Source organism: Chanodichthys erythropterus, chromosome 22 (assembly GCF_024489055.1).
Source record: "Chanodichthys erythropterus isolate Z2021 chromosome 22, ASM2448905v1, whole genome shotgun sequence".
Classification (NCBI taxonomy): Eukaryota; Metazoa; Chordata; class Actinopteri; order Cypriniformes; family Xenocyprididae; genus Chanodichthys; species Chanodichthys erythropterus.
This window is the reverse complement of record NC_090242.1, coordinates 12,605,895-12,630,985: the sequence shown is the minus strand read 5'-3', so window position 1 is coordinate 12,630,985 and position 25,091 is coordinate 12,605,895. Positions and strand designations below refer to the sequence as shown.

At 37.2% G+C, this 25,091-nt stretch overlaps 1 protein-coding gene across 1 annotated transcript; it reads left to right on the top strand.

The window, feature by feature from the left end:
• Positions 1 to 602: 602 nt before the first annotated feature.
• LOC137012764 (olfactomedin-like protein 2A) lies at positions 603 to 24,349 on the top strand. The gene is made up of 8 exons (XM_067376198.1): positions 603 to 673; positions 7,006 to 7,266; positions 10,561 to 10,668; positions 12,581 to 12,769; positions 13,782 to 14,040; positions 18,739 to 18,993; positions 20,201 to 20,386; positions 22,660 to 24,349. The coding sequence occupies exons 1-8, from the start codon at positions 605 to 607 to the stop codon at positions 23,271 to 23,273; spliced, it is 1,941 nt and encodes a 646-aa protein (XP_067232299.1). The 5' UTR covers positions 603 to 604; the 3' UTR covers positions 23,274 to 24,349.
• The last annotated feature ends 742 nt before the right edge of the window (positions 24,350 to 25,091 follow it).

Here is a 25,091-nt window from a genome sequence, read left to right as displayed (position 1 = left end):
TATATATATATATATATATATATATATATATATATATATATATATATATATATATATATATATATGAAACACGACATGATGAGATGTGTTGGAAATCTTCATGACTGAAACTGACAAAAATGACAGAATTCCCGTGATGCAAGTGTGCTATCCAAATTGTTGGATATTAGGCCTATTGTGGTAGATCTATTATTAAAGTAGAAAAATAAAATTAAATGAGTATGAAAATTGTGCTTTGAGAAAGTTTGTCTAAAAGTTCTCAATTTAGACCTTTGAAAATGCATCCACATATATCGGATAATAAGAATAGCCTAATGTGTATGATATTTGCATGCTTTGAGCTATGACATATTTTGAAGTATGTTTTATTTTTATTTATTTATTTTTAATCATAATTTACATTCTAATATTATTAACATGCAAATAATTTGAGTTTAAAAAAAAAAAAAAACATATTCATGTGCTATTTTGGGCGTCCAGTAGATGGAGGCGTTGAGAGAGAAGGAGAGAGAGAGAGAGGGATGATGATGATGATGATGGATCTGTAGTCCTGTAGTCGCATCAGCGCACATCTCACACATTCAGAGCTTCATAGACCGGCGAGATGTGGAAGATTGTGGAGCTCGTGGCTTGTTTACTTATGATGTCCAGTCATGTATCATCTCAGAACAAGGTAAGAAAGAGTACAAGCTTAAGAATGAGTTTTGACTTTTATGTGCATTTATTGAAAAGCTTGTTTAGATATTATTGCAGAACTGTTTTTCCAGAATACTATACTAAATATCACTATAAGCATGCTTTACTTATTCTAAAACATTTAATCCTTTTATGCATGAACTGTCAAAATTTGGAATTTTTGTTTACTCAGTTGCATTCAAAAACTATTCATTATATAATGTCATTTTATAAATATCAGTTTTATTAAGTGTTAAAAATTACTTTTATCAGTTGGGAGTGTAATGGCTTGTTTTTGCAGTGAAGATAAAAGCAGATATATTTGATCATGTTCAGTTCAGTGGGATTTGGTTTTTATAGTTAAAATGATTATTCGCACGGGTGGGCGCTTTGAAAGTGCTGGGATTAAACTCTTCAGCAGGGCACTGCGCACAGCTCAAGCACCGCTGGCACGAGTTCAAAGGTCTTGAGTTCATGATTAGAAAAATATCATAACACAGTCTAAAATCACAGGTGCTCAGTCCTGCTCCTGAACTTTTCTGCTGTGTTGTTCTAACTATAATCTAATACACATGCACAGAAGAATATCTGATTGTTCAGAGGTCTTTCAATTCATTACACATTAGATTTATTGTTCAAATTAAAAGAGGTGTCATTTGGAGTTCTTTAGTTCACCGCAGTTCTATCAGGAACTTACAGAATGGAATTCTGAGTTTTTGCAAGAAGACAGTATCAGTGGTTCCTCAGTATCAGTACTGTTTTGTCTGTCATGTTAAAATAGTATAAAAAAGCCTCTCCAAAATCAGGCATCAAACTGTTCTAATAATACTTTTGTGAGTTGACTGGTATAAAAAAAAATTTTTGAATGGGAAAACATAAGCCCTGATTTAAATTTTCTTCCAAAATTGACCTCAAAAATGCTAATATTGACTCTAATCTTTTATTGTTTGCAATTCATTTAGTATCAACTTTGTGTCTGATGCTTCTACTGAAATTTCTATGATTTTATGGGGCAATTAAACTGTGTATATAGCCTGATAATTTGCTCTTGGAAGAATCTGATGAGAAATGTGAGTCCATATTGAGATCTCTGATATTTTGTCTTGGCAAATCTAAATGCACTTTGAGACATTGAGATCTTCTAGAGGAGGATTATGAGCATTCAGCATATGATGCTGTCTACACTCCTAAATCAAAACTCAATTTTTCTATGCCATTGAAGATCTATTTTTGGTTCCCCAGAGAACCTTTTTGTAAACAGTACTTAAAAGAACCTACATTTTAATAATCTATGAACCTTTTACCATTTTTAAGCCCAAAGTATACTTCACTTTTTACGCATATGCTAGAGTACAGTCATCAGAAGAGTTCGAACATATTGTACGCGCACCACTGAATTTTTGTAACCGCGCATACTTGTACGCACAGGTCGCATTTGCGCATTTAATTTTTTTGCAGTAATTAGTTTATCCACACGGTGACAACTGTGCCCTGGAGGCGTCGATTCACAAGGTAGTCAAAGAAAACCTGCATAAACAGAACAGACCGGAACACATGCAAGCTACAGGGACAGTGGAGGCCTACATAGACGAGAGATTGTGTGAAGAGGTTAGAAAGTACCCTCATTTGTACAAATCTAGCATGAAAGAATACAAATATATTTACATGGGTTGTAACTCGTGGTAAAAGATTGCTCAAAACCTCATATGCGTCGGACGCCTGTGTACATACATGAGTCAAGTGAAGTATTCTTTGCAAGGCCGTGCGTTCGACTGAGCGTATGTGTTAAAAAAACAAGTATACCCAGGTCTTAAAGAACCTTTTGTCCATTGGGAAGGTTCTGTGGATGTTAAAGGTTCTATATGGAATCATTGATACCAATATAGAACCTTTAAATACTTTGAATGTTGCAATCCTATCAGATTTATGATAGCAACCTGATTCGTAACAAAGCACTGTTCGCCAGAGGAGAACTGCCTCCCCGACTAAGCCTGGTTTCTCCCAAGGTTTTTTTTTCTCCATTTTAACACCTATTTGCCACTTGTTTGCCACCTGATGTCACCTGTTGGAGTTTGGGTTCTTTGCCGCTGTCGCCTTTGGCTTGCTTAGTTGGGGACACTTGACATTTGACTTGACATTTGATATTCAACAGTATTCTTGACATTTATTCAACAGTGCTTTGATATGCCTGTATTAACACTATTCTTGAAGAGCTGCTGTGCAGCCAAAATTATGTACCAGTTATCAATGTAAAGCTGCTTTGATACAATCTGCATTGTAAAAAGCGCTATATAAATAAAGGTGAATTAACTTGACTTGACTTTATTTTTAAGAGTGAGAAAAATGTTTCATATATATTTTTTCTTATTTTCAGATAAACCATAAGACTTTGAGTCCCAGGTGTGTTTGATTTAGTTGATCTGAACTCACAAAGGTAGATCTCCAGTGGCAAACCAGAGCATCCTAAATCATGCGTTTGAGTAACATACAATATGGAAAGAGTGCAGAGACATCTGAAAAAAAAGAAAAGAAAAAAAAAAAATCAAGCAAGCTGCAAGACAGCTGCTTTCTAATCCATCATATAGTTTCCAGTATCCTTCCATTATAATCTCCACTTTTTTTTTTGGTCACATCTTCAACATTTTGCACCCCAAAAGTTCACATGGCACCTAACGAGAAGTGTTTACCACTTCATTTGAAGCTTTCTTTAAGCCCTCCAGCTGTGGCGGACAGATGAAAGGCTGATGTGTGCACGCGAAGGTCACTTCGGCTAATACGGTTGATTTACTACAAATAAAACCGCACATGAGAGAACGACACTGAGACGTCATGACGCATCAAGAGCTGCACTTATCACAGCTCACGGCTCACTGGAGAGAAGGACAGGGCCCCAAACCTCACTTTTGTAGGACTATTTTCTTGTTTTAATCATTGCATTAAATTTTCGCTGAGCATTACAGAAAGGGAAAAAAAAAACGTTTTTTTCCCATGCAAAGCTCGGTGGCATGATGCTAATTTGATGAGAAATGATTTGTCCTTGCACATCTTTTAAAAAAATAAAAAAATAAAAATCATAATCTGTAATCAAAATAACTTCCCCTCCCTCCTGCAGCATCTACAATCTACTTATCTACTGCATCTCTTCTCTGATGGCGTGTTTACTGGCGTGAGGGCGGGGCAACCTGTCACTCACATGAGATCCACCAATAGCAAACCGCAACCATCCAACCAATTCCCCACCGTCAAAATCAAATCCCGCTCTTTTATTCTTTATTTATTCTTGTTCAAGAAGCCGTTTCACTCAGATATACGTCGCAATACTCAAATTGTTCGCCCTCGAACTCAAATCGTTCGCCCTCAAACTTGAAAATCAGTTGCCCTCAAAATTTTCTGCCTTTTTGAGTTTCAGAGTGAACAAAATCAAGCCCCGCCCTACATTTTTTATTGTTTAAAATGCCATTTCACTCAGATATACGTCACAATAGGGAAGAAAAGACTATCACAACTTTTGTTTCATGCTGACTTTAACAAATGCCACTTAAAAGTGGGTCAGTCCAATTTAAAACTCTCAAGGGGTGATAGAGGAGGGGTAGGAACAAGAAGAGAAAGACTGTGTGAGGCTTCTGTTTTTGTTTTTTCCTGGCAGTAGTTCTGGCAAAGATTGATATCTAGCTAAATTACTAATTATCTCAGTTGAAAGTGGAAGGACAGAAAGTCAGTTCGGTCCCTCACATGGGATTACAGAGGTTTTGACCTATAAGGAGGATTACTCATGTCCTTCCACATTTATCTGCCCTCTCCTCGTGAAGTTTACATTTCAGAGTTCTCACAGTTGTTAAGTCAGCTGCTGTGTGAATCAGAGTTTGTGCATTTATCTTTTTAAGTACTGTATTTGTGCCACACGGGGTTTGAAGCACAGTCTGTTTGGCTCCGCTGATCAGCGTTGATCATCATTCTGCACCTGTGCTTTTTGGTTACAGTCAGAGCTGATACTGGGCAACAAAAAGAGATGGAACTGTAAGATTCAGCATGGACAGACTAGACAAAGTTTTTTGGGTCTGTAAGAACAAAATTAATATTTTTATTCAGCATGGACACATTAAATCAATCAAAAGTTATAGTAAAGACATTTTTTCAACGTTACAAACCATTCTATTTCCAAAAAATGCTGTTCTTTTGAACTTTCAATTAAAGAATCCTGAAAAATGTATCATGGTTTCCATTAAGCAGCCATTATTAAGCAGCTTTGATAATAATAAGAAATGTTTCTTAAACAGCAATTCAGCATATTACAATAACTTCTGAAGGATCAAGTGACACTGAAGACTGGAGTAATGATGCTGAGAATTCAGCTTTGATTACAGAAATGAATTACATTTTAAAATACATTCAAATAAAAATGGTTATTTTAAATTGTAATATTTCACAATATTACTGTTCTTACTGTATTTTTGATTCAATTAATGCAGCTTTGGTGAGCATAAGATACGTCTTTCAAAACTCCCAAATGTTTGAATAATATAGTGTACATGGCAAAAAAAAAAAAAAAAGGCAGTTTATGCTTAAAACAAGTAGAAAATCTGTAAGTGGGAAAAAAATGTATACAGTACAAAATCTTCCTAAGATGATTGTCTTAAATAAAAGACAATATCTAGTTATCTAGATACAGGTGAATATATCAGGAACAGGAATAGTTTACTCAAAAAACTTAATATTTAACCACCATAATTTCGCCCCGAATATGCTGTGCATATGTGACATATTTTTAAAAATTGCAGAGGACTTTAATTGGGTCTGTTCCTCACTCAAAGCTATCATGTGACTTTGGAAGACTTTGAAAATAAAGCATGAGTCATACTTTTATCATACTTTTATTTTGCTGTCAGCATGGTTATGTGGTGCAAATAACAATATTGCTACAGTACACAGCAGTTCTATTTGTTTAACTCAATATAGCTATTAATTCCTTGGGATTTGTCCTGCTGCCAGCATCTCAGTGGAAGAAATGCATCCCTGCTGTGGAAATTAGAGTGGATTCACTTATTTTAGCACAACACAGCTGACACTTGCCCTCTGTTTGTTTGGAGACTTCGGTTGCTGTCCTAAACATGCCAAATAATAGCTGGGAAAGGGTGACCGTACATCCACAGTGACATGACATTGGCAAACTGATTATACTGTAAATAAATCGCCATGTATGTCAATGAACTGATCCCTCAGAAAGATACAAACGCATATAGAAGTGTGGGGCAATAGAATACAAACATGTTTGAACAGATAGTTAGCTCATAAATCACATACCAGTCACCCACATACCCTTCACATAAACATTATCAGACACGCGGATCAAGCAATATGATCTTTCTCATGCTTTAAATTACCAAAGTTGGCAGGATTTGATGATTTGTGTTTCCATTTGTTTTTTGAGATGGTCTCAGAATTTCTGAAGAGGATATAAGTAATCCAAGATGTTAAACCTTCACACACACACACACACATGCACACGCACACACACACACACACACACACACACACACACACACACACACACACACACACACACACACACACACACACACACACACACACACACACACACACACACACACACACACACACACACTTATACCTGCAAGTATTTGACTAAATGCATTTATGCTTCCTTTGCATAGTGTCTAAACTGATCTGAATAAGGACACACTCTGTACGATGCGGTTTTCTGTTCTCAGAGGTCAAAGGTTACTCATTTGAAACCATCTGCTTGCTTTCCACTCAGTCCATTGACATCACAGCCAAGAAGACAGATGAACCCTTAATATAGTGTGTATTCTACAGCTCATGTGACTGATTTGCTCATGTTAACATTGACTAGTTGATTTGGGACTGGTCTGTTGAAGTTAAGTGGTAGAGAAAAGATTCAATGTTTTTGGATTTGTCTTTTATATGATTAACAGCAAAAGTAAATTTGCCAAATGACTTGATACTAATTACATTTTAGTAATTGAGTAATGATGGACACGTGAAGCTAGGAAGGGTCGTAGGTCATTGTGGGACATGTGGCTTAATTCTGTCGTGTGGCACTGGTGACCTTTTGACCTCAAACTTTCATATCTGATGTCAGGAAGGCAGCTCGGGTTTAAAGCACTGATCAATAAACTCAAGTCTCAGGCTGGCTTGAGATTGACCTTTATTCAAATAAAGACATTTTGATGTTGCATGTCTCTAAAGAGAGCTAAAGTGAACATAGTTTTGCAAAGTGACAGAAATGAGGTCATTGGGTCACAGCGCACAATGTAATTTCCTTCACTTTGTATCCATTTCCTTTTTTAGATCTTTGGGGAGGAACAAGTCCGCATGACATCAGAGGGATCCGACTGCCGCTGTAAGTGCATCATGCGGCCTTTGACCCGGGACGCATGCGCTCGCTTGCGGACAGGAAGTGTACGCGTGGAAGATTTTTACACGGTGGAAACGGTGAGTTCCGGAGCCGACTGTAAATGCTCCTGCACGGCTCCGCCCTCCTCTCTCAACCCCTGCGAGAATGAATGGAAGATGGAAAAACTCAAGAAACAGGCACCAGAGCTGCTCAAGGTAGACCTGATTCACTGTTTACTTTTAAAACACATCCCTTAAAATATATCCCATATCCAGAGTTTTTGCATGATAACCACAGTATAAGTTCTTTCATGCCTAATTTTTTTTCCCAATAATTTGCATATGGTATAAGCATGAAATATACTGTATATTAGATATGAAAACAAGTTTTTATTAGTAATTTTGCTTAGTAAATTTATTTTATTTTATTTTGTGTTTAGATATTTTACTGAAAAAACAAAAAAAAACTGATTAAAGTCACCATGAAATGAAAATGGTTGATTCTTATTTTTTTATGAAATTATTATAGCATTTACTATAAATGATGCATCCATACAAATCATAAAAAAAAAAGAAAAAAAAAAGATGTTCCCTCATAATCTGTAATCAAAAGAACTTCCAGTGTCTTCTCTTCCCTGATGACATGTTTACTGGCGCAAGAGCGGGGCAACCTGTCATTCACATAAGATCACCAACAGCAAACCACAACCATCCAATCGTTCATCATCAAACTTGAAAAATCATTCGCCCTCAAACTCGAAAATTGTTTGCTCTTAAACTCAAATTGTTTGCCCTCAAACTCAAATTGTTTGCCCTCAAACTCAAATTGTTCGGCCTCAAACTTGAAAATCGTTCCCCCTCAAACTCAAATTGTTCGGCCTCAAACTCAAATCGTTCGCCCTCAAACTTGAAAATCGTTCGCCCTCAAACTCAAATTGTTCGCCCTCAAACTCAAATTGTTCGGCCTCAAACTCATCGTTCGCCTCAGACTCAAATCATTCGCCCTCAAACTTGAAAATCGTTAGTCCTCAAACTCAAATTGTTCGGCCTTAAACTTGAATATCGTTTGCCTTCAAACTCAAATCGTTCGCCCTCAAACTTGAAAATCGTTCGCCCCCCTAAAAATCTAATTGTTCGGCCCCAAACTTGAAAATCGTTCACCCTCAAACTCAAATCGTTCGCCCTCAAACTTGAAAATCGTTGGCCCTCAAACTCAAACCGTTCGGCCTCAAACTCAAATTGTTCAGCCTCAAACTCAAATCGTTCACCCTCAAACTCAAATTGTTCGCCCTCAAATTCGAATATTGTTCGCCCTCAAACTTGAAAATCGTTCACCCTCAAACTCAAATTGTTCAGCCTCAAACTCAAATTGTTCGCCCTCAAAATGTTCCGCCTTTTCGAGTTTGAGAGTGAACAAAATCAAGCCCCGCCCTACATTTTTTTTTTGTTTAAAAAGCCATTTCACTCAAATATATGTCACAATAGGGAAGAAAAGACTATCACAACTTCCTTTCATACCGACAAAAATACTTTGTAAAGACTTTGTAAAAAAAACTGTTTATTATTTAAAAAAACTATTTTAAAATGGAAAAAAGTAATAAATAGTAGCCTTTTACAAACTGCAACTATAAATATATAAATGCCACAGTTGTAATAAAAATGTATATGATGATTTAGCCCCTACTACATTTACCCACAAACATACAGTTACTACAGTTAGATTTGAGTAAAAATATGGAAAATATTTCTAAGGATAGCCTAAAATTTTACTTATAAATAAAATTTTACAGATCCAGGCAATAAATTATCACTTGACTCATTTAAACATTATATTATTGGTCTATTAACCAAATTCAGCATTAATGATGCTCAGTCTATAACCTGTTTGCACTCAAATATATGAGCCCAACTTTGTATTTTAACAATGTGCTAATGTGTTTAGATGTTACTGATATGCTACTAAAACACAACTGTGACATAACTTTAAAAGAAGTAGGAAAGGAGTGCTCTTTTTGAGGTTAACGGCACACTGACTCACTTGAGAATGTTGAACAGCAGAATTCTGGGCATGTATGCGGCGCACGTGTTCGCAAGTGTGCTTTTATAGCACCTGTCCTCTTTCCTCCGCACCATTCCTGTCTGCTTCACTCTTTCCATCTTTTCTTCTCCTTTGTCCATCTGTCTGAGCATTTCAGTTCATATCTCCACATTACACACACACAGAGCCACATGACAATCCTGTTGAACAGTCCAGGGTTCTGTATTACTACAGCCAAGCCCGGCGGCAGGACACACGACTTGGGGGGGCTTTTATATTCCTCAGAGGGGCTAGTGACCACAATGAAATCGCGCTTTGGGGTGTATGGTGGGACCCCCTCAGTTGAAATCGTGTTCTGGGGGAGGGGAGGGCCTTGAGATCATTGCAAGCCCCCTCAAACCCCCTGCCTTACAACAGGCCTGACTACATCTCTGGTAAAGTCTGCAAAATCATTCAGCAACCTTTAGTCAGTAGTTAAACACAATAGTTTTAATATTTCTACCTTAAACATTTGCTGATCTAGCGCTCCAAACATGTGGCTCTGTTTTAACCTCGCTGCAGTTTCTTCATATCTGTTGATGCTGCATGGAGCTGTAAATCACCACGACAGTCAAGCTGTTACACGACTGAACTTTCTGCAGCACGCGTCAACAATAAGCATATGAGGAATTCACTCTCATGAAGAAAAAAATACTCCAGTCTGTTTTTTTCCCTCCAAGGTTTTTTTTTTTTTTTTTTTAATGGAAGTTTTATGTTTCCCAAATGAATAAAAAAATGAAAAAGGTAATTGTGACTTTAATCTCTCAATTTTTTTTATTCTTGCAATTGTGAATATAAAGGCAGAATTGTGAGATATAAACAATTGCAAGAAAAAAGTTAGAATTGCAAGTATATATCTCTTTTTTTGTAAAATTACAATAGAAAAAGTTAGAATTCTGAGAAAAAGTCACAATTGTGTTAAATATATTGCAATTTTAAACTTGCAATTGTGAGTTATAAAGTCCAAATTGCAATATATAAACTTTGCAACTCTGCGTGTTAAAAAGTCCAATATAAACGTACAATTATGATTTTTTTTCTCGAAATTGCGAGTTTATATCCTGTAATTCTGACTTTATAAATCACAATTGCAAGTTTATATCTTACAATTCTGACATTATAACTAGCAATTGCGAGTTTATATCACAATTCTGAGAAAAAAAAGTTACAATTACCTTTTTTTTTTTTTTTTTTCCTGGTGGAAACAAGCTTTCATCAGTTTTGGCCAGCGCACCAGCATGGTTTTTCCTGTGAGGCTTGTTGAGCGAAGTAACAATATGTTAATCATTATTGACAATGAATGATGTGACAAACTGTCAAACATTACTGCAGATTGAAAAAAATGAAACCCAAAGCAGCTGCTTTGTGAACCTCCAAAAGTAATTTTTCACTCATGTTTCATTTTTTAAAAAGCCCTAATTCTTTGTGTGCAGTTGCAGTCCATGGTGGACCTTCTGGAAGGAACTCTCTTCAGTATGGACCTTCTTAAAGTTCACTCATACATCAACAAGGTGGTGTCTCAGATGAACAACCTGGAGGAGGTGAGTGTGATTACACTGGCCGTGTGTGTGTGAACATACACATGTGAACATTAATGAGCCATGGCTGGGTTTAACTGGACATTCTGTGGGTACCCACAATGCTCTGGCTAAAGTTATTAACCATTATACAGCTCCGCTTTGGCTTGAGGGATGGGAAAGTAATGTGTTTGTGAGAAAGAGTGGGACAGAGAGAGGAAATGACCAAAGGGTGAAAACCACAGTCATGTAATAGTCACACTTATGTACTCTGTTTTTATTTCCAATTAAATTTTGCTCATTATTGGGTAAAGCTGGGCTAGAAATTGGCACCGCAATAAATTTACTGCATGTACACTGCGGGTCATTATCAAATACCTTACTTATATAGTCTGAGACCACTATGAAAATGCTTCTATTTTGCATTTTTCTAATTTAATTATAGTTTTAATCTAATTACACAGTGCCGTTCAAAATGTTGGGGTCAGTACGATTTTTTGTTTTTGAAAGAAATTTTATCCAGCAAGGATGCATTAAAGGTGCCCTAGAATTAAAAATTGAATTTATCTTGGCATAGTTGAATAACAAGAGTTCAGTACATGGAAATGACATACAGTGAGTCTCAAACACCGTTGTTGTTTCTTCCTTCTTATATAAATCTCATTTGTTTAAAAGACCTCAGAAGAACAGGCAAATCTCAACATAACACCGACTGATACATAACAGTTGGGGTCATTAATATGTACGCCCCCAATATTTGCATATGCCAGCTCATGTTCAAGGCATTAGAAAAGGGCAGCCAGTATTAATGTCTGGATCTGTGCACAGCTGAATCATCAGACTAGGTAAGCAAGCAAGAACAATATGGCAGATGGAGCGTTAATAGCTGACATGATCCATGATATCATGATATTTTTAGTGATATTTGTAAATTGTCTTTCTAAATGTTTCGTTAGCATGTTGCTATTGTACTGTTAAATGTGGTTAAAGTTACCATCGTTTATTACTGTATTCACGGACAAGACTGTCGTTATTTTCATTTTTTAAACACTTGCAGTCTGTGTAATGCATAAACACAACTTCATTCTTTATAAATCTCTCCAACAGTGTGTAATTAGCTTTAGCCATGGAGCACTATCAAACTCATTCAGAATCAAATGTAAAAATCCAAATAAATACCATACTTATGCGATCAGACATGTTGCATGACGAACACTTTGTAAAGATCCATTTTGAGGGTTATATTAGCTGTGTGAACTTTGTTTATGCTGGTTAAGGCAAGCACGAGCTCTGGGGGAGGGGAGCACAAGATTTAAAGGGGCCGCAGCCTGAATCGGCGCATATATAATTATGGCTCAAAATAGGCAGTTAAAAAAAATGAATAAAAAAAATCTATGAGGTATTTTGAGCTGAAACTTAACAGACACATTCAGGGGACACCGTCTTTTAAAAAGACGTTCTACGGCACCTTTAAATTGATCCAAAAGTCAAAGTGAAGACATTCAACAACATTCATAATGTTATGAAAGATTTCTATTATTTCAAAAAGGCACTTTTCTTTAATTCATCAAATAATTTTTAAACCGTATCAGTTTCTACAAAAATATTAAGCAGCACAACATTGAGAATAATAAGTAATGTTTCTTTAGGAGCAAATCAGCTTATTAGAATGATTTTAAAGGATCATGTGACACTGAAGTCTGGTAAGTAAATTATGAGTAAATTATGTTTTAAAATATATTAAAATTTTATAATATTACTATTTTTACTGTATTTTTGATCAGATAAATGCAGCCTTGGTGTGCAGAAGAGAATACAGGACTATATTAAGTAAAAATGTTTAATTGAAAGACAAGTTTATGCACATGTATTTATGTACAGTTATATGCAGAAGTGTAGTAGTATGATGTAAAGTTGTGTACTGTACCTCACCCAGATGATAAAGATGAACATCTCTCGGGAGAATGACTTTGTGAGAGACAGTGTGGCAACTCTGACCAATCAGCTACGGCAGTACGAGAACCATTCTGACATCATGATGAGCATAAAGAAGGAGCTGTCCAGTCTGGGCCTTCAGCTGCTGCAGAAAGACTCCTCCTCCTCAGGCCCTAAAAGCAAAGCACAGGTAAGGTCATGACCTGACTTTGATGATTTGACTTAATTTATGTTCAGATTGGAATACTGAATACTATGGTATTTATTCATTTAATTTTCTTTGAAGGGGTCAATTTTTAACTTTCTTTAGTGTGTAATGTTGCTGTTTGAGCATGAAAATGGTCTGCAAAGTTACAAAGCTCAAAGTCAGTCCAAAGGGAGTTATTCTCTATATCAGTGCGCACTGTTTCTGAACTCCCTGGAACGCCTCCATTGTAGTCTTGAGTTTCTTCTAAGAAGGAACACGTCACAATATTCCTCATTTAAGTGATTCCTGCCCAAGGCATACACAAAAAAGGAGGCGAGGTCTGGTTGAGTTATATAGTAGTGTGTTGAAACTCGCTGTTATGGTACGGGGCGTGACATTTTCTAAACACACACAAAGTTGTTGACCAATCACAACACACTGGTCCGGCTGACCAATCAGAGCACATTGCTCTTTTCGGAAGGAGGGTCAGAACCAGAACGTTACTGACAGACTGGGAAGAGAGGTGCTGCAATAATGTAAAATTTGTGAAAAATATTGTGTTATTGAATATTAAAGCATGAAAACCTATTATTCTAGTAGACTCCAAAAACAAAATCAAGACTTTGAAAAGGGCATAATAGGCCCCTTTTAATAGTGTGCTGCATTATATCACATGATCATTTAATTCAGCGAGTGGCATCCAGTTCTTCTCTGATATAAGATTGGTTTATTTTGCGTTTTTAATTCCATTTTGGCTGTCCAAATCAAATAATGAGTCAAGAATGAGATGTTAAAAACTGCAGTTGATATCTCTTCCACTTCATTTGTCATACTGGAAATGGAAAATACAGGAGTCTGCTCTAGTAGAATACAGAAAATATGCATAACCCTAACTGGGTGCATTTGTAATATGAGACATATCTATATAACTGCATAGAGTATATGTAAGTGTTAATGTAGTTTTTAGGATGACATCTCTAACATCTGTTGAGTTAGACATGTGTTATGTTTGTAGGACACACTGGGGACAAATATTAAAGATGCTTCAAAGTTTCCAGCAAAGAAACCAGAAAAAGGGAAACCTCCACCAAAGCCAGTGAAGGAAAAGCCGCCTAAGCCAAAGAAAGAGACCACAAAACCAAACAAACCCAGTAAACCAGAGCAAACAGAACTGCCCAATAAAACCAAACCATCACAAAACCAGCCAGGACTCATCCGGGGAATCACATATTACAAAGCCACCAAAACCGACGGGACGGGCAACCAAAACAGAGGTAAGACACACATTATTTACACATTATCTTAGCCTCTAAAGCATTGTTATTGAATAAAAGACATTACTCTCTTTATAAACATTTTTGCCTTTAGAGATTTTGTTGTAATAAGGGATGAGTTAGCTAAATTCTGGGGAGTAACTCCACCAATTTTGCTTGCAAATTTACAGCTAGATCACACCCAGCAACACATATTCAATATCCAGGCCAATTCACACTGCAGACCCCAACAGACAGTGTGTTAGTCCCATCAGCGTCTGTTGGCATTGACCGGCTCTTGTTTTCACCAAATTAACATGTTAAATCAGCATTTTGTGTCGGGTCTTGGAATGTTTGAGAAGTGACGTACTGTTATCTGGTGATTGTCAGAATTGGTCGCTATCTGTCAGTGCAGAGTGAATTGGCCTTTATAGAGACAATGTTGTTTCCTTTGTGTTCCCCGAAGAAGCACAGCTGCTCGTATCCATGCCAGTCCAGACACACACACACTCACTCACTCTTAGATATTAGCAGACACTTTCATAACTTAAGACACATGTGCACACATTCTTACACATAGTCAATCATTTTAGACACATTTCATCTGTTGAAAGGATGGAACTGTTTTCTGATAGTATGAAAAAAACTTAGATATGGTATCCAGAATAAAATGCAGAATGCATCGTCTGTGTCACATTACCGACACTAAAACAGAGACAAGAAATTGAAGTTCTCTTTCTGCAGGAAAATCTCCCAGATGCACTGATGATAAACAAACACACACACACATACACGCACATTTTTGGGGATAATTCACCCAAAAATGAAAATTTGATGTTTATCTGCTTACCCCCAGGACATCCAAGATGTAGGTGACTTTGTTTCTTCAGTAGAACACAAATGATGATTTTTAACTCCAACCGTTGCCGTCTGTCAGTCGTATAATGCGTGTCAATGGTAACTCCATCTATAAGAGTCAAAAAAACATGCACAGACAAATCCAAATTAAACCCTGCGGCTCGTGACGACACATTGATGTCCTAAGACACGAAACGATCGGTTTGTGCGAGAAACCGAACAGTATTTACATCATTTTTTACCTCAAAGACATATTACACAAGATCACTTCCAGCATCAGAGCGTATTTTCAGACTTCACACACCAGATGCTCAAGGCAGTTGGACATAGTGGTGTATTAGAGGTAAAAAATTATATAAATACTGTTCGGTTTCTCGCACAAACCGATCGTTTCGTGTCTTAGGACATCAATGTGTCGTCACGAGCCGCAGGGTTCAATTTGGATTTGTCTGTGCATGTTTTTTTGACTATTATAGATGGAGTTCCCATTGACACGCATTATACGACTGACAGACGGCAACGGTTGGAGTTAAAAATCATCATTTGTGTTCTACTGAAGAAACAAAGTTGCCTACCTGTACATCTTGGATGCCCTGGGGGTAAGCATGTAAACATCAAATTTTCATTTTTGGGTGAATTATCCCTTTAATTACTACTAATGCTAATTCTAACCCTGAAATAAAACATAGCATTTTTACAGTTAAAAGAAAGTATTTTCTTTTTTTATGAAGCTGACAACCAAAACAAATTCTTCTGCATCTACATTGGCAAATAAAGTTATTTTGATATGATTTTCCAATTGAGGATGTTCCAGATGTCCTCAAAGAAAGGTTTTGTCAGATTGCTCTCTCCTTTGGGGATATTTTTGGGCTCCAAACTATAGCCAAGTATATGCACACACTGTACTCTCACATAATGAACATCTTACAGTGAGATTCAATCTCAGTATCTTGGAACTAGATGATCCAGCACTCAAGTTAACAGGATACTTTTGTAGGATGCCAGCCAGAGAGTGTCTTTAGAGCCTGAAATGACAGCCAACATACACTAATGAATCAGTTTCGGTTTCTGACGTGACATTCATATCAGCATTAGGGTTTCTACAAAAAAACAGCCAAATGTCTCCAATTCAACAGTGTTTCCATTCATGCGGGCTTTCAGCCTCACTTCCTGTTTAAGCTTTAGATGTGTGCCCGACAGTCTCCATGGTTACCGCCGTTTGCTTGACAGTCTGTGTGATGGCTGATTTTTTTTCTTTGAATTATACAAGAAGGATTCTGAAAGCACCACAATCAATGGCGGCTTTAGTGACATGTAATCTGGTCTGATCTAATCTTGTGTTATCCATAGGCATAACCTAATTGCTGCTTCCCAAATTGGATCCTGACTATTTCAGTGCACATTAAATACAATCAAACGGAATCTGATTAAGGCATAAATTACTTTAACTGAAAGGACCTAAGATGGACACACTTTCGAAAAGTTTAGTCTGTGTACTAGCACTTTGGAAACGTCTCATATTGCAGTTTTGGTTTACAGATAAAAACCCAAAATTAAGTTTTAAAACTCTGATGTCTTGAGATAATAATAAAAAATGTTGTAAAGAGAAACTGTGCCAGTGTGCCAATATCAAAACTGTATTTTATACATTTTATTCTGTGTACCATTTAAAGTTGGATGTTGGATATTCAACAGATATTCAAGATTAGGGGTATAAAATGTCAAATTAAGAATGGCGATTACAACCCTGGAGATTTTGGAAGACGCTGTATAAGGAAACACGACAATGCAAGCATTCATTTTGAAGGTGTATGATTATCAACAGAGGATCATTTACAGTTTTAATGCACACTTTTCTCTGCAGATGGTGAACTTTGAACTTTGACTTTGACACAATAATGCATTTTATTTGCTTAATGTTGAAAATCAGGGTACACCTTTCATGTTGTGGGTATATAAACACAGATCAGGCATAACATTATGAGCACTGACAGGTGAAGTGAATAACACTGATGATCTCTTCATCACGGCACCTGTTAGTGGTTGGGATATACTAGGCAACAAGTGAACATTTTGTCCTCAAAATTGATGTGTTAGAAGCAGTAAAAATGGGCAAGCGTAAGGATTTGAGTGAGTTTGACAAGGGAAAATTTTGTTGGCTAGACGACTGGGTCAGAGCATCTCCAAATCCACAGCTCTTGTGGGGTGTTCCCGGTCTGCAGTGGTCAGAATCTATCAAAAGTGGTCCAAGGAAGGAACAGTGGTGAACCGGTGACAGGATCATGGGCGGCAAAGGCTCATTGATGCACGTGGGGAGCAAAGGCTGGCCTGTGTGGTCTGATCCAACAGATGAGCTACTGTGGCCCAAATTGCTTGAGAAGATAATGCTGGCTCTGATAGAAAGGTGTCAGAATACACAGTGCATCTCAGTTTGTTGCGTATGGGGCTGCATAGCCGCAAACTAGTCAGGGTGCCCACTGTCCACAGCCGAAAGCTCCAACAGTGGGCACGTGAACATCAGAACTGGACGAAAGATCACGTGGAAGAAAGAATAGAGCATGGTGCTAGCAATTCCCATGGAACGCATTAAATAAGTTTACCTTGAATTAAATGAATGTTATGTGGATAAAATTGTTTACCAAATGTATAAATGTACTATCTTTAGATCCTAGATCACTTCTAATTTCCAAAACCAATGCTTTCTGTCCACTAAATGTTTATTGTCCGCTGAAATTTTGTGGAATTGCATATTTTCAGTGATTTATCTGTTAAAAGAAATGATCTCTGTCCCTCAGAAGCCTTGTTTTTGTTCAAGTCTAATTGAATCTGGCATCTCCATTGACTAAGGACTATTTAACTTTGTTAGCGTGTCTTGGCATTTGGACTGGATTTGTTTGACTGGTTTAAGATAATGTATAACAGAGCTGTGATGCAGATTCAGTATGATCTGTCCTGACAGGAATGCAAAGTCAATACAAAAGCCGGCGGACCGTGCGTAAGTCAAGTAAAAATGTTCTAATAAACATAAATTACTTTAATAAATACGATATTTATTTTCGTCGTCCCACCATGTGATCTAATGTACAGTAATCAAATCCATTTTCTCATTAAATATAGCCTGCCACCCTAGCAGGTGCACCACTACAGTAAATGTATGGTGAGACGGAGCGTGTTATATGCTCAACGTGACAGCGGTTACGAACCAGGTGTATTCATATTCCCGGAGAGATGTATGCAAGCAATTTTGTCCTGGAAGTGTTGAGTAATTGGTGTAGAAACAAGTTTGAAACTCAAACTGACATGTCAACAAAGTCTTATTGGCATGACGGTTAAAGAAGTACAATGTTTCCAGAGACTTTATGTACCCACACCAGAGCAGGTGTAGGAAATAAAATGAGTCTGTATTTGGCTAGAATCTGCTCTTGTGTAGTATTTCTAAATCTGTCGATTCATATATTGTTTTTAACATTTCAGTATTATAATGTGGCTTGTGTTTTGTATTAATTTGACCAAATATGGATTGATTTGATCTATTTGATTATTTGCATTGTGTTTAGTCTTGAATTCACAGTTCATTTTCTAAACAACAATTTTTAGGTTTCTGGACAAATTTAACAAGTTGATTTGAATTTAATTTCAGTCAAAGCTTTATTATATGCATACATGTAAAGATGTTGCCATCTTCTAAACTACACTGCTAAATAGAAAATATTATATTTATTTTATCTCGCTTTTAATCACTTGCATACCAGTGCAACATAAGGTTGTTGACCTTGGTTTAGAGAGTGTGCAGTGCATTTATGGAAGTGTGACGTGAGGTGATTTTAATCTCTTGCTCTGTTTCTGTTCTATTTCTATCAGGTGATGAGAGAACTGATGAAACAGACACATTGCTTGAGGTAGAAGTAGAAGAAGAGCAAAGTACCATAGCTCCCATCACCTTAGCAACAGAGACTTCCCCAGCAACCGTAGCCACAACAACATCAACCACTCCTCCCACAACAACAACAACCCAGAGGACAACAACAACTAGCAGAACAATATACAGAGAGGAACGACCGGCCCCAACGATTGCACTAGTGCTGGACAACACCGGCAATAACTCATACTTCGCAGGTACAGTATATATTTACAATAAAACTCTTGTAAAACTATTGTAAAAGTTTGTACAAAAGCAGCACCAAGAAAATGACCCTAAACTAAAATCTATTGGTTTAAAAACAGCATAAACTGAAATAAAATAATGCAAATGAAATGTAAAAAAACTAAGCTAAACTTAAAACTGTGCCTTAAAGTTGCCCAAGAATGCTTTTTCACAAGATGTAAAATAAGTCTAAGGTGTCTCCTGAATGTGTCTGTGAAGTTTCAGCTCAAAATACCCCATAGATTTTTTTTAAATTAATTTTTTTTAACTGCCTATTTTGGGGCATCATTAACTATACACTGATTTTGGCAGCGCCGCCCCTTTAAATGGCGTGCTCTCGACTATATTACAGCGCATTTACAAAGTTCACACAGCTAATATAACCCTCAAATGGATCTTTACAAGATGTTCGTCATGCATGCTGTATGCATGCTTCGAATTATGTGAGTAAAGTATTTATTTTGATGTTTACGTTTGATTCTGTATGAGTTTGAGGCTATGCTCTGTGGCTAACGGCTAATGCTACACTGTTGGAGAGATTTATAAAGAATGAAGTTGTGTTTATGCATTATACAGACTGCAAGTGTTTAAAAATGAAAATAGCGACGGCTCTCTTGTCTCCGTGAATACAGTAAGAACCACATTTAACAGTACATTAGCAACATGCTAATGAAACATTTAGAAAGACAATTTACAAATATCACTAAAAATATCATGCTATCATGGATCATTTCAGTTATTATTGCTCCATCTGCCATTTTTCACTGTTGTTCTTGCTGGCTTACCTTGTCTGTGCTCAGATCCAGACGTTAATACTGCCTTTCCTTGTGTAATGCCTTGAACATGGGCAGGCATATATGCAAATATTGGGGTCATACATATTAATGATCCCGACTGTTGCGTAACAGTCTGTGTTATGTTGAGATCCGCGTGTTTTCCGGAAGTCTTTTAAACAAATGAGATTTATATAAGAAGGAGGAAGCAATGGGGTTTGAAACTCAATGTATGTCTTTTCCATGTACTGAACTATTGTTATTTAACTATGCCAATATAAATAAAAAATTTTGATTCTAGGGCACCTTTAATTTTTTTCAACCAAGTTAAATGGTTGAATCCTGGTGCATGTGTGTTGTTGAGCTGAATTAGATTTTTCTTTTTTTCTTTTTTTTTTTTTGGCAGTTAAGGAGCACAGCTGTGAAGGGACGCTGGCGTCAGTCGATCTGCCGGTGAAACAGCACAGTTATGGCAGGAACGAGGGCGCGTGGATGAAGGATCCCGCCGCCAAGGACTCCAAAATCTACGTCACCAACTATTACTACGGCAACAACCTTGTAGAGTTCCGGAACTTAGACAACTTTAAACAGGGTGTGTAGAATAATTCTGCTCTTTAGAGACATACAAATTAATGATTCATTCAGTGCAGCTTTCTAGACAGATATTTGAGACAATACCCGGGTGGGTAGTGTGTGTTTTGAGTTAAAAGCTCTTCATTTTTATGAAACAAAGGCAGGGATTTTCTTTGGAAAATGTTGGGATTTCTAAATAATTGTAAATGTGAATGGTGTTGATGTTTGTGCTTTTGAACAAGCCAGTTTGTGTCTGGGTGTGTGCCTGGGTGTGTTGCTGAGTGAATGTGTGTGTGTGTGAAAGAGATTGGAAGATGTTTGTGTGCCTGGTATTAATAGACTTCTAAAACATTTCCTGTTAAGACAGAGCCAGGGGAGTCATACACTGAATTTTTTCAGCCAGCATCAGTGGAAATCTTGGCTGGCATCACAAGATATGTGAGATAACTAAAGGGGAATAACACTTTAACTGCTTTAAGTTTGGTTGCAGTTGTGCTTATTACGATTGTTATATACAGAACCTGATTAAAAAAACTGATATCAGATTTATAAATTATGAAATCATTTATAATTCTTTTATACATGCATAAAAAATAACAGTTCTGTCATGACATCTCTGAGAGTGTTTAGCATGGTGATGTTGATATGTTTGGTCTTGGCGGAATAGACATGCGACACTGTTATTTCTGCAGAGCAAGTATGGCAAGTATGGTACAGGACTTGCTACTGCCAATACACACACGACATACTGCTGCTGTACAATATAACGTACATGAATTACCTGTAGCAGATCTATGCAGGTGGAGCTGGGGAAGGTGGAGGGTTTCAGAATGCACGCTGCAACTGCTACTGCAAATGCTGACCCAAGTATTTGAATGTTTGGCATGCAAGCTCATTGGCTACTGATACAGCAGAAACCAATCAGCTGTGCCCTATAGAGAATGATGTGATTGCAAGCAGATTTCATCCAGTGCCATCTAGAGTTTCATGACAGAACTTTTTTTTAAAATTCAAAACTAAGATTGGCTAGTTTTTTTTTTTTTAATTCATGAATTCTAGACAAATGCCTTTTCTTTTTCTTTTCTTTTTTTTTTATCTACAATCAGCTTTTCAAAAAATGTATTTAATAAATTTAAGTTGCATTTAAAATCCATTTGCCTCATAAAATCCCTCGGTTTGAATGGGTTTGTTGTTTTAAAGGTGTTAGTTCACCCAAAAATATATGCACCCCATAATTTACTCACCCTCAAGCCATCCTAGGTGTATATGACCTTCTTCTTTCAGACAAACACAGTCAGAGTTATATTAAAAATGTCCTGGCTCGTTCAAGCTTTATAATGGGAGAGATTGGAGGATGATTTTTTGAAGTCCAAAAAGGTACATCCATCGATCATAAACTGTACTCCACATGGCTCCGGGTGTTAATAAAGACCTTCTGAAGTAAATCGATGCATTTGTGTAAGACAAATATCCTTATTTAAAACTTTATAAAGTAAAATAACGAGCTTCTAGTGCGACACATTCGATGTACGTCCAAAACTCCATGACGTTCTATGCTATGTCCTATGTTACATATAGTATGTCATGTCATTGTGTACTACATCACGTTTTAAATAAGGATATTTGTCATACACAAATGCATCGATTCACTTCAGAAGGCCTTTATTATCCCCCGGAGATGCGTGGAGTACGTTTATGATGGATGGATGGATGGATGGATGGATGGATGGATGGATGGATGGATGGATGGATGGATGGATGGATGGATGGATGGATGGATGGATGGATGGATGGATGGATTGATGGATGGATTGATGGATGCACTTTTTTGGACTTCAAAAACTCATCCTCCAATCTTTCCCATTATAAAGCTTGAACGAGCCAGGACATTTTTAATATAACTCTGACTGTGTTTGGCTGAAAGAAGGAAGTCATATATACCTAGGATGGCTTGAGGGTGAGTAAATTATGGGGTAATTTACATTTTTGGGTGAACTAATCCTTTAAGGTTTAGGGTTTAATTTTCACAGGCAAAATCTATTTATTTCAATTGGAATCTATGCGATTTTGCTTGAGGGGAAATCATTTTCGCAACAAGTTCAAATTGGCCACATGGATTTGCCACTGTGACCAACAGAAAGTTGCTTGGTTTGAAAGTGACTTAACTGAGCTTTATGACTACACTAAAGACAATGAGCAATTGACCTTTTTTGCCATGAAATTTCACTTTTGTGACCTTTACTCCAAAAGTATAGCAACTCTTTACCCACTTTCCTCTCTTTTTTCCTGCAGGCCGTTGGAGTAACTTGTACAAGCTCCCTTATAACTGGATTGGAACCGGTCATGTTGTGTACAGAGGAGGGTTTTACTATAATCGTGCCTTCACGAAGAACATCATCAAATACGATCTTAAGCAACGGTACGTAGCCGCCTGGGCTCAGCTCCACGACGTCGTTTATGAAGACACCACACCTTGGAAGTGGAAAGGTCACTCTGATATCGACTTCGCTGTGGATGAGAACGGACTTTGGGTCATTTACCCATCTGTTGATGATGACTACGGACAGGCTGAGGTCATTGTAGTCAGTAAACTAGATCCCAATGACCTGTCGGTCAAAAAGGAGACCACGTGGAGGACGAGACTGAGACGAAATTCATTCGGGAACTGCTTCATAATATGTGGCGTCCTGTACGCAGTGGACATTTACAATCAGAGGGAAGGGGAGGTTTCGTACGCGTACGACACGCTCACAGGGGCAGAGGCGTCTCCGCGTTTACCTTTCATTAACGAATACGGGTTCACCACACAAGTCGATTACAACCCTAAAGAGAAGATTCTGTACGCTTGGGACAATGGACACCAGCTCACCTACAACATCAACTTTGTTGAGCAGGAAAAGAAATAAAATCAGACTTTATCAATGCCGTCTACTCTACGCTCCAACGAAGCAAAAGCCACTTCCTGTGTATCTGATCACAACTGCCTCATTGGTTCCAATGATAAACGCCCTCATGGAACAGTTCATCACGTCCTCCTGAACTTTAATAGACATTTGTTTGAGATTATATAAGGACAAAGGGATTACATAACCGTTTAGTAGTTCTAGAATTCACTGACAGTTCTAGAATCCTGACAAATGGAATCTAAAGAATCTTTCACATGATTTACATTAACATTTCAAATGCACTGCACTCAATGGAGCGAGCGTAGTGTTGAGAATTGTATCTTTGACCCATTTTGAAGTGCAACAAATGGTTACCATACAATTACACAAAGCTTAACATTAACCAACTTCAACTTTGATCCCACAAGCCACTGACTGACTTTTCAAAGTATGATTTTTGGACAATTTGCATGACGGTTTTGTTTTTTTTGCTACTTAGCAACCCTGAAAAAAAAGAACTTTGCAGGTAAAAGTCCTTAAAGGGTTAATTCCCCCCCAAAATGACAGTTTTGTCATTAAGTACTTACCAAAAATATCTTAATTTGTGTTCTGAAGAAGAACGAAGGTCTTACAGGTTTGGGACAACATGAGGGTGAGTACTTAAAGACAGAAATTTCATTTTTGGGTGAACTAACCCTTTAAGGCAGGAACACATCAAGCCGATGCCGACGAACTAGTGGTGACGAAAGCAAACTGCGGGGTTGGCTCACGCCGGCAGCGTATGTGTCCAAAGTTGGCCTGACACACCAAACTGACGCTCGAAGTAGCACGTCCGTTCTGCGCCTGCGTAAGATGAAATGCCTTTCTGAACCAGCAGGTGGCAGTAACTGAACAGCCAATCAGAATGATCGGATGGCCCGATGGACCAACGAGCTCCAATGCTGATTCAACATGTCGAATCGGCCGAAAAAAAGCCGACAAGGACCAACTTTAGCCGACGGTGTGGAACACAGTGAGAAAACTTAGTCGGCCGATGAACAAAAACTGAAGTCTTAATGCGATTCATGTGAAAGGTTCTAAAGAGTTTTCAATTACAGCCTGTAGAGCGTTGAATTTTATATATATATATCTATATATATATATCTATTAAAAAACGTTTACATAATTTACACTGTCCTAACCAGTCATGCTGCAATAAAGTGCCAAACAATAACATGTATGCATACATTAAAATTTAATAATTGAAAATGTTTAATTTTTAATGAATACAAGTATAATAATTTAAGTAATAAAATGTAAGTAATGCAAGTTTTTAATTACTCGTTTTTAAACATGATAACTAGGAAAAAATGCAAAAAAATTAATCTTTTTTCATGGATTGTATCTTTAATACTAATGTATTTTGTCTTGTCACTCACAAATTTCTACCTGTTTTTAGCATAAATAAGTTAAAAACAAGTGAAAGTAAAATCTGCCAGTGCAGTGAGACAAAACACATTTATGTTTAGAATATAATGTTACTTCCCAAGTAAAATGATCTTATTTAAAGGATTTTTAGATATTTTTACAGGTAAATTAAAAGCGTTTATTAAGAATATACGATTTCGAGCAGCAGACGATGCCTACCATGGCATCTTATTGGTCAAAAATCCTGCTCACATAATTTTGTTTACACTGTGGACAAATGTCTCGCATCGCTCCTGGTTAGGACACGTGTAAACCGTTAAGGTAAGAGTTTCGTGACATGCTCCTCTTTACTATAAATTAAGCTTAGATGTCATGTCAACTATACCAACAACATAACGCAACAACCAATCTTTCATGTAGCTATAATGATAT

Coding starts and splice junctions, on each gene's coding strand:
- LOC137012764 (XM_067376198.1), top strand. CDS start 605: ATGTGGAAGATTGTGGAGCTCGTGGCTTGTTTACTTATGATGTCCAGT. Junction 12,770..13,781: donor GCCCTAAAAGCAAAGCACAG/GTAAGGTCATGA, acceptor TTATGTTTGTAG/GACACACTGGGGACAAATAT. Junction 14,041..18,738: donor GACGGGCAACCAAAACAGAG/GTAAGACACACA, acceptor TATTTCTATCAG/GTGATGAGAGAACTGATGAA.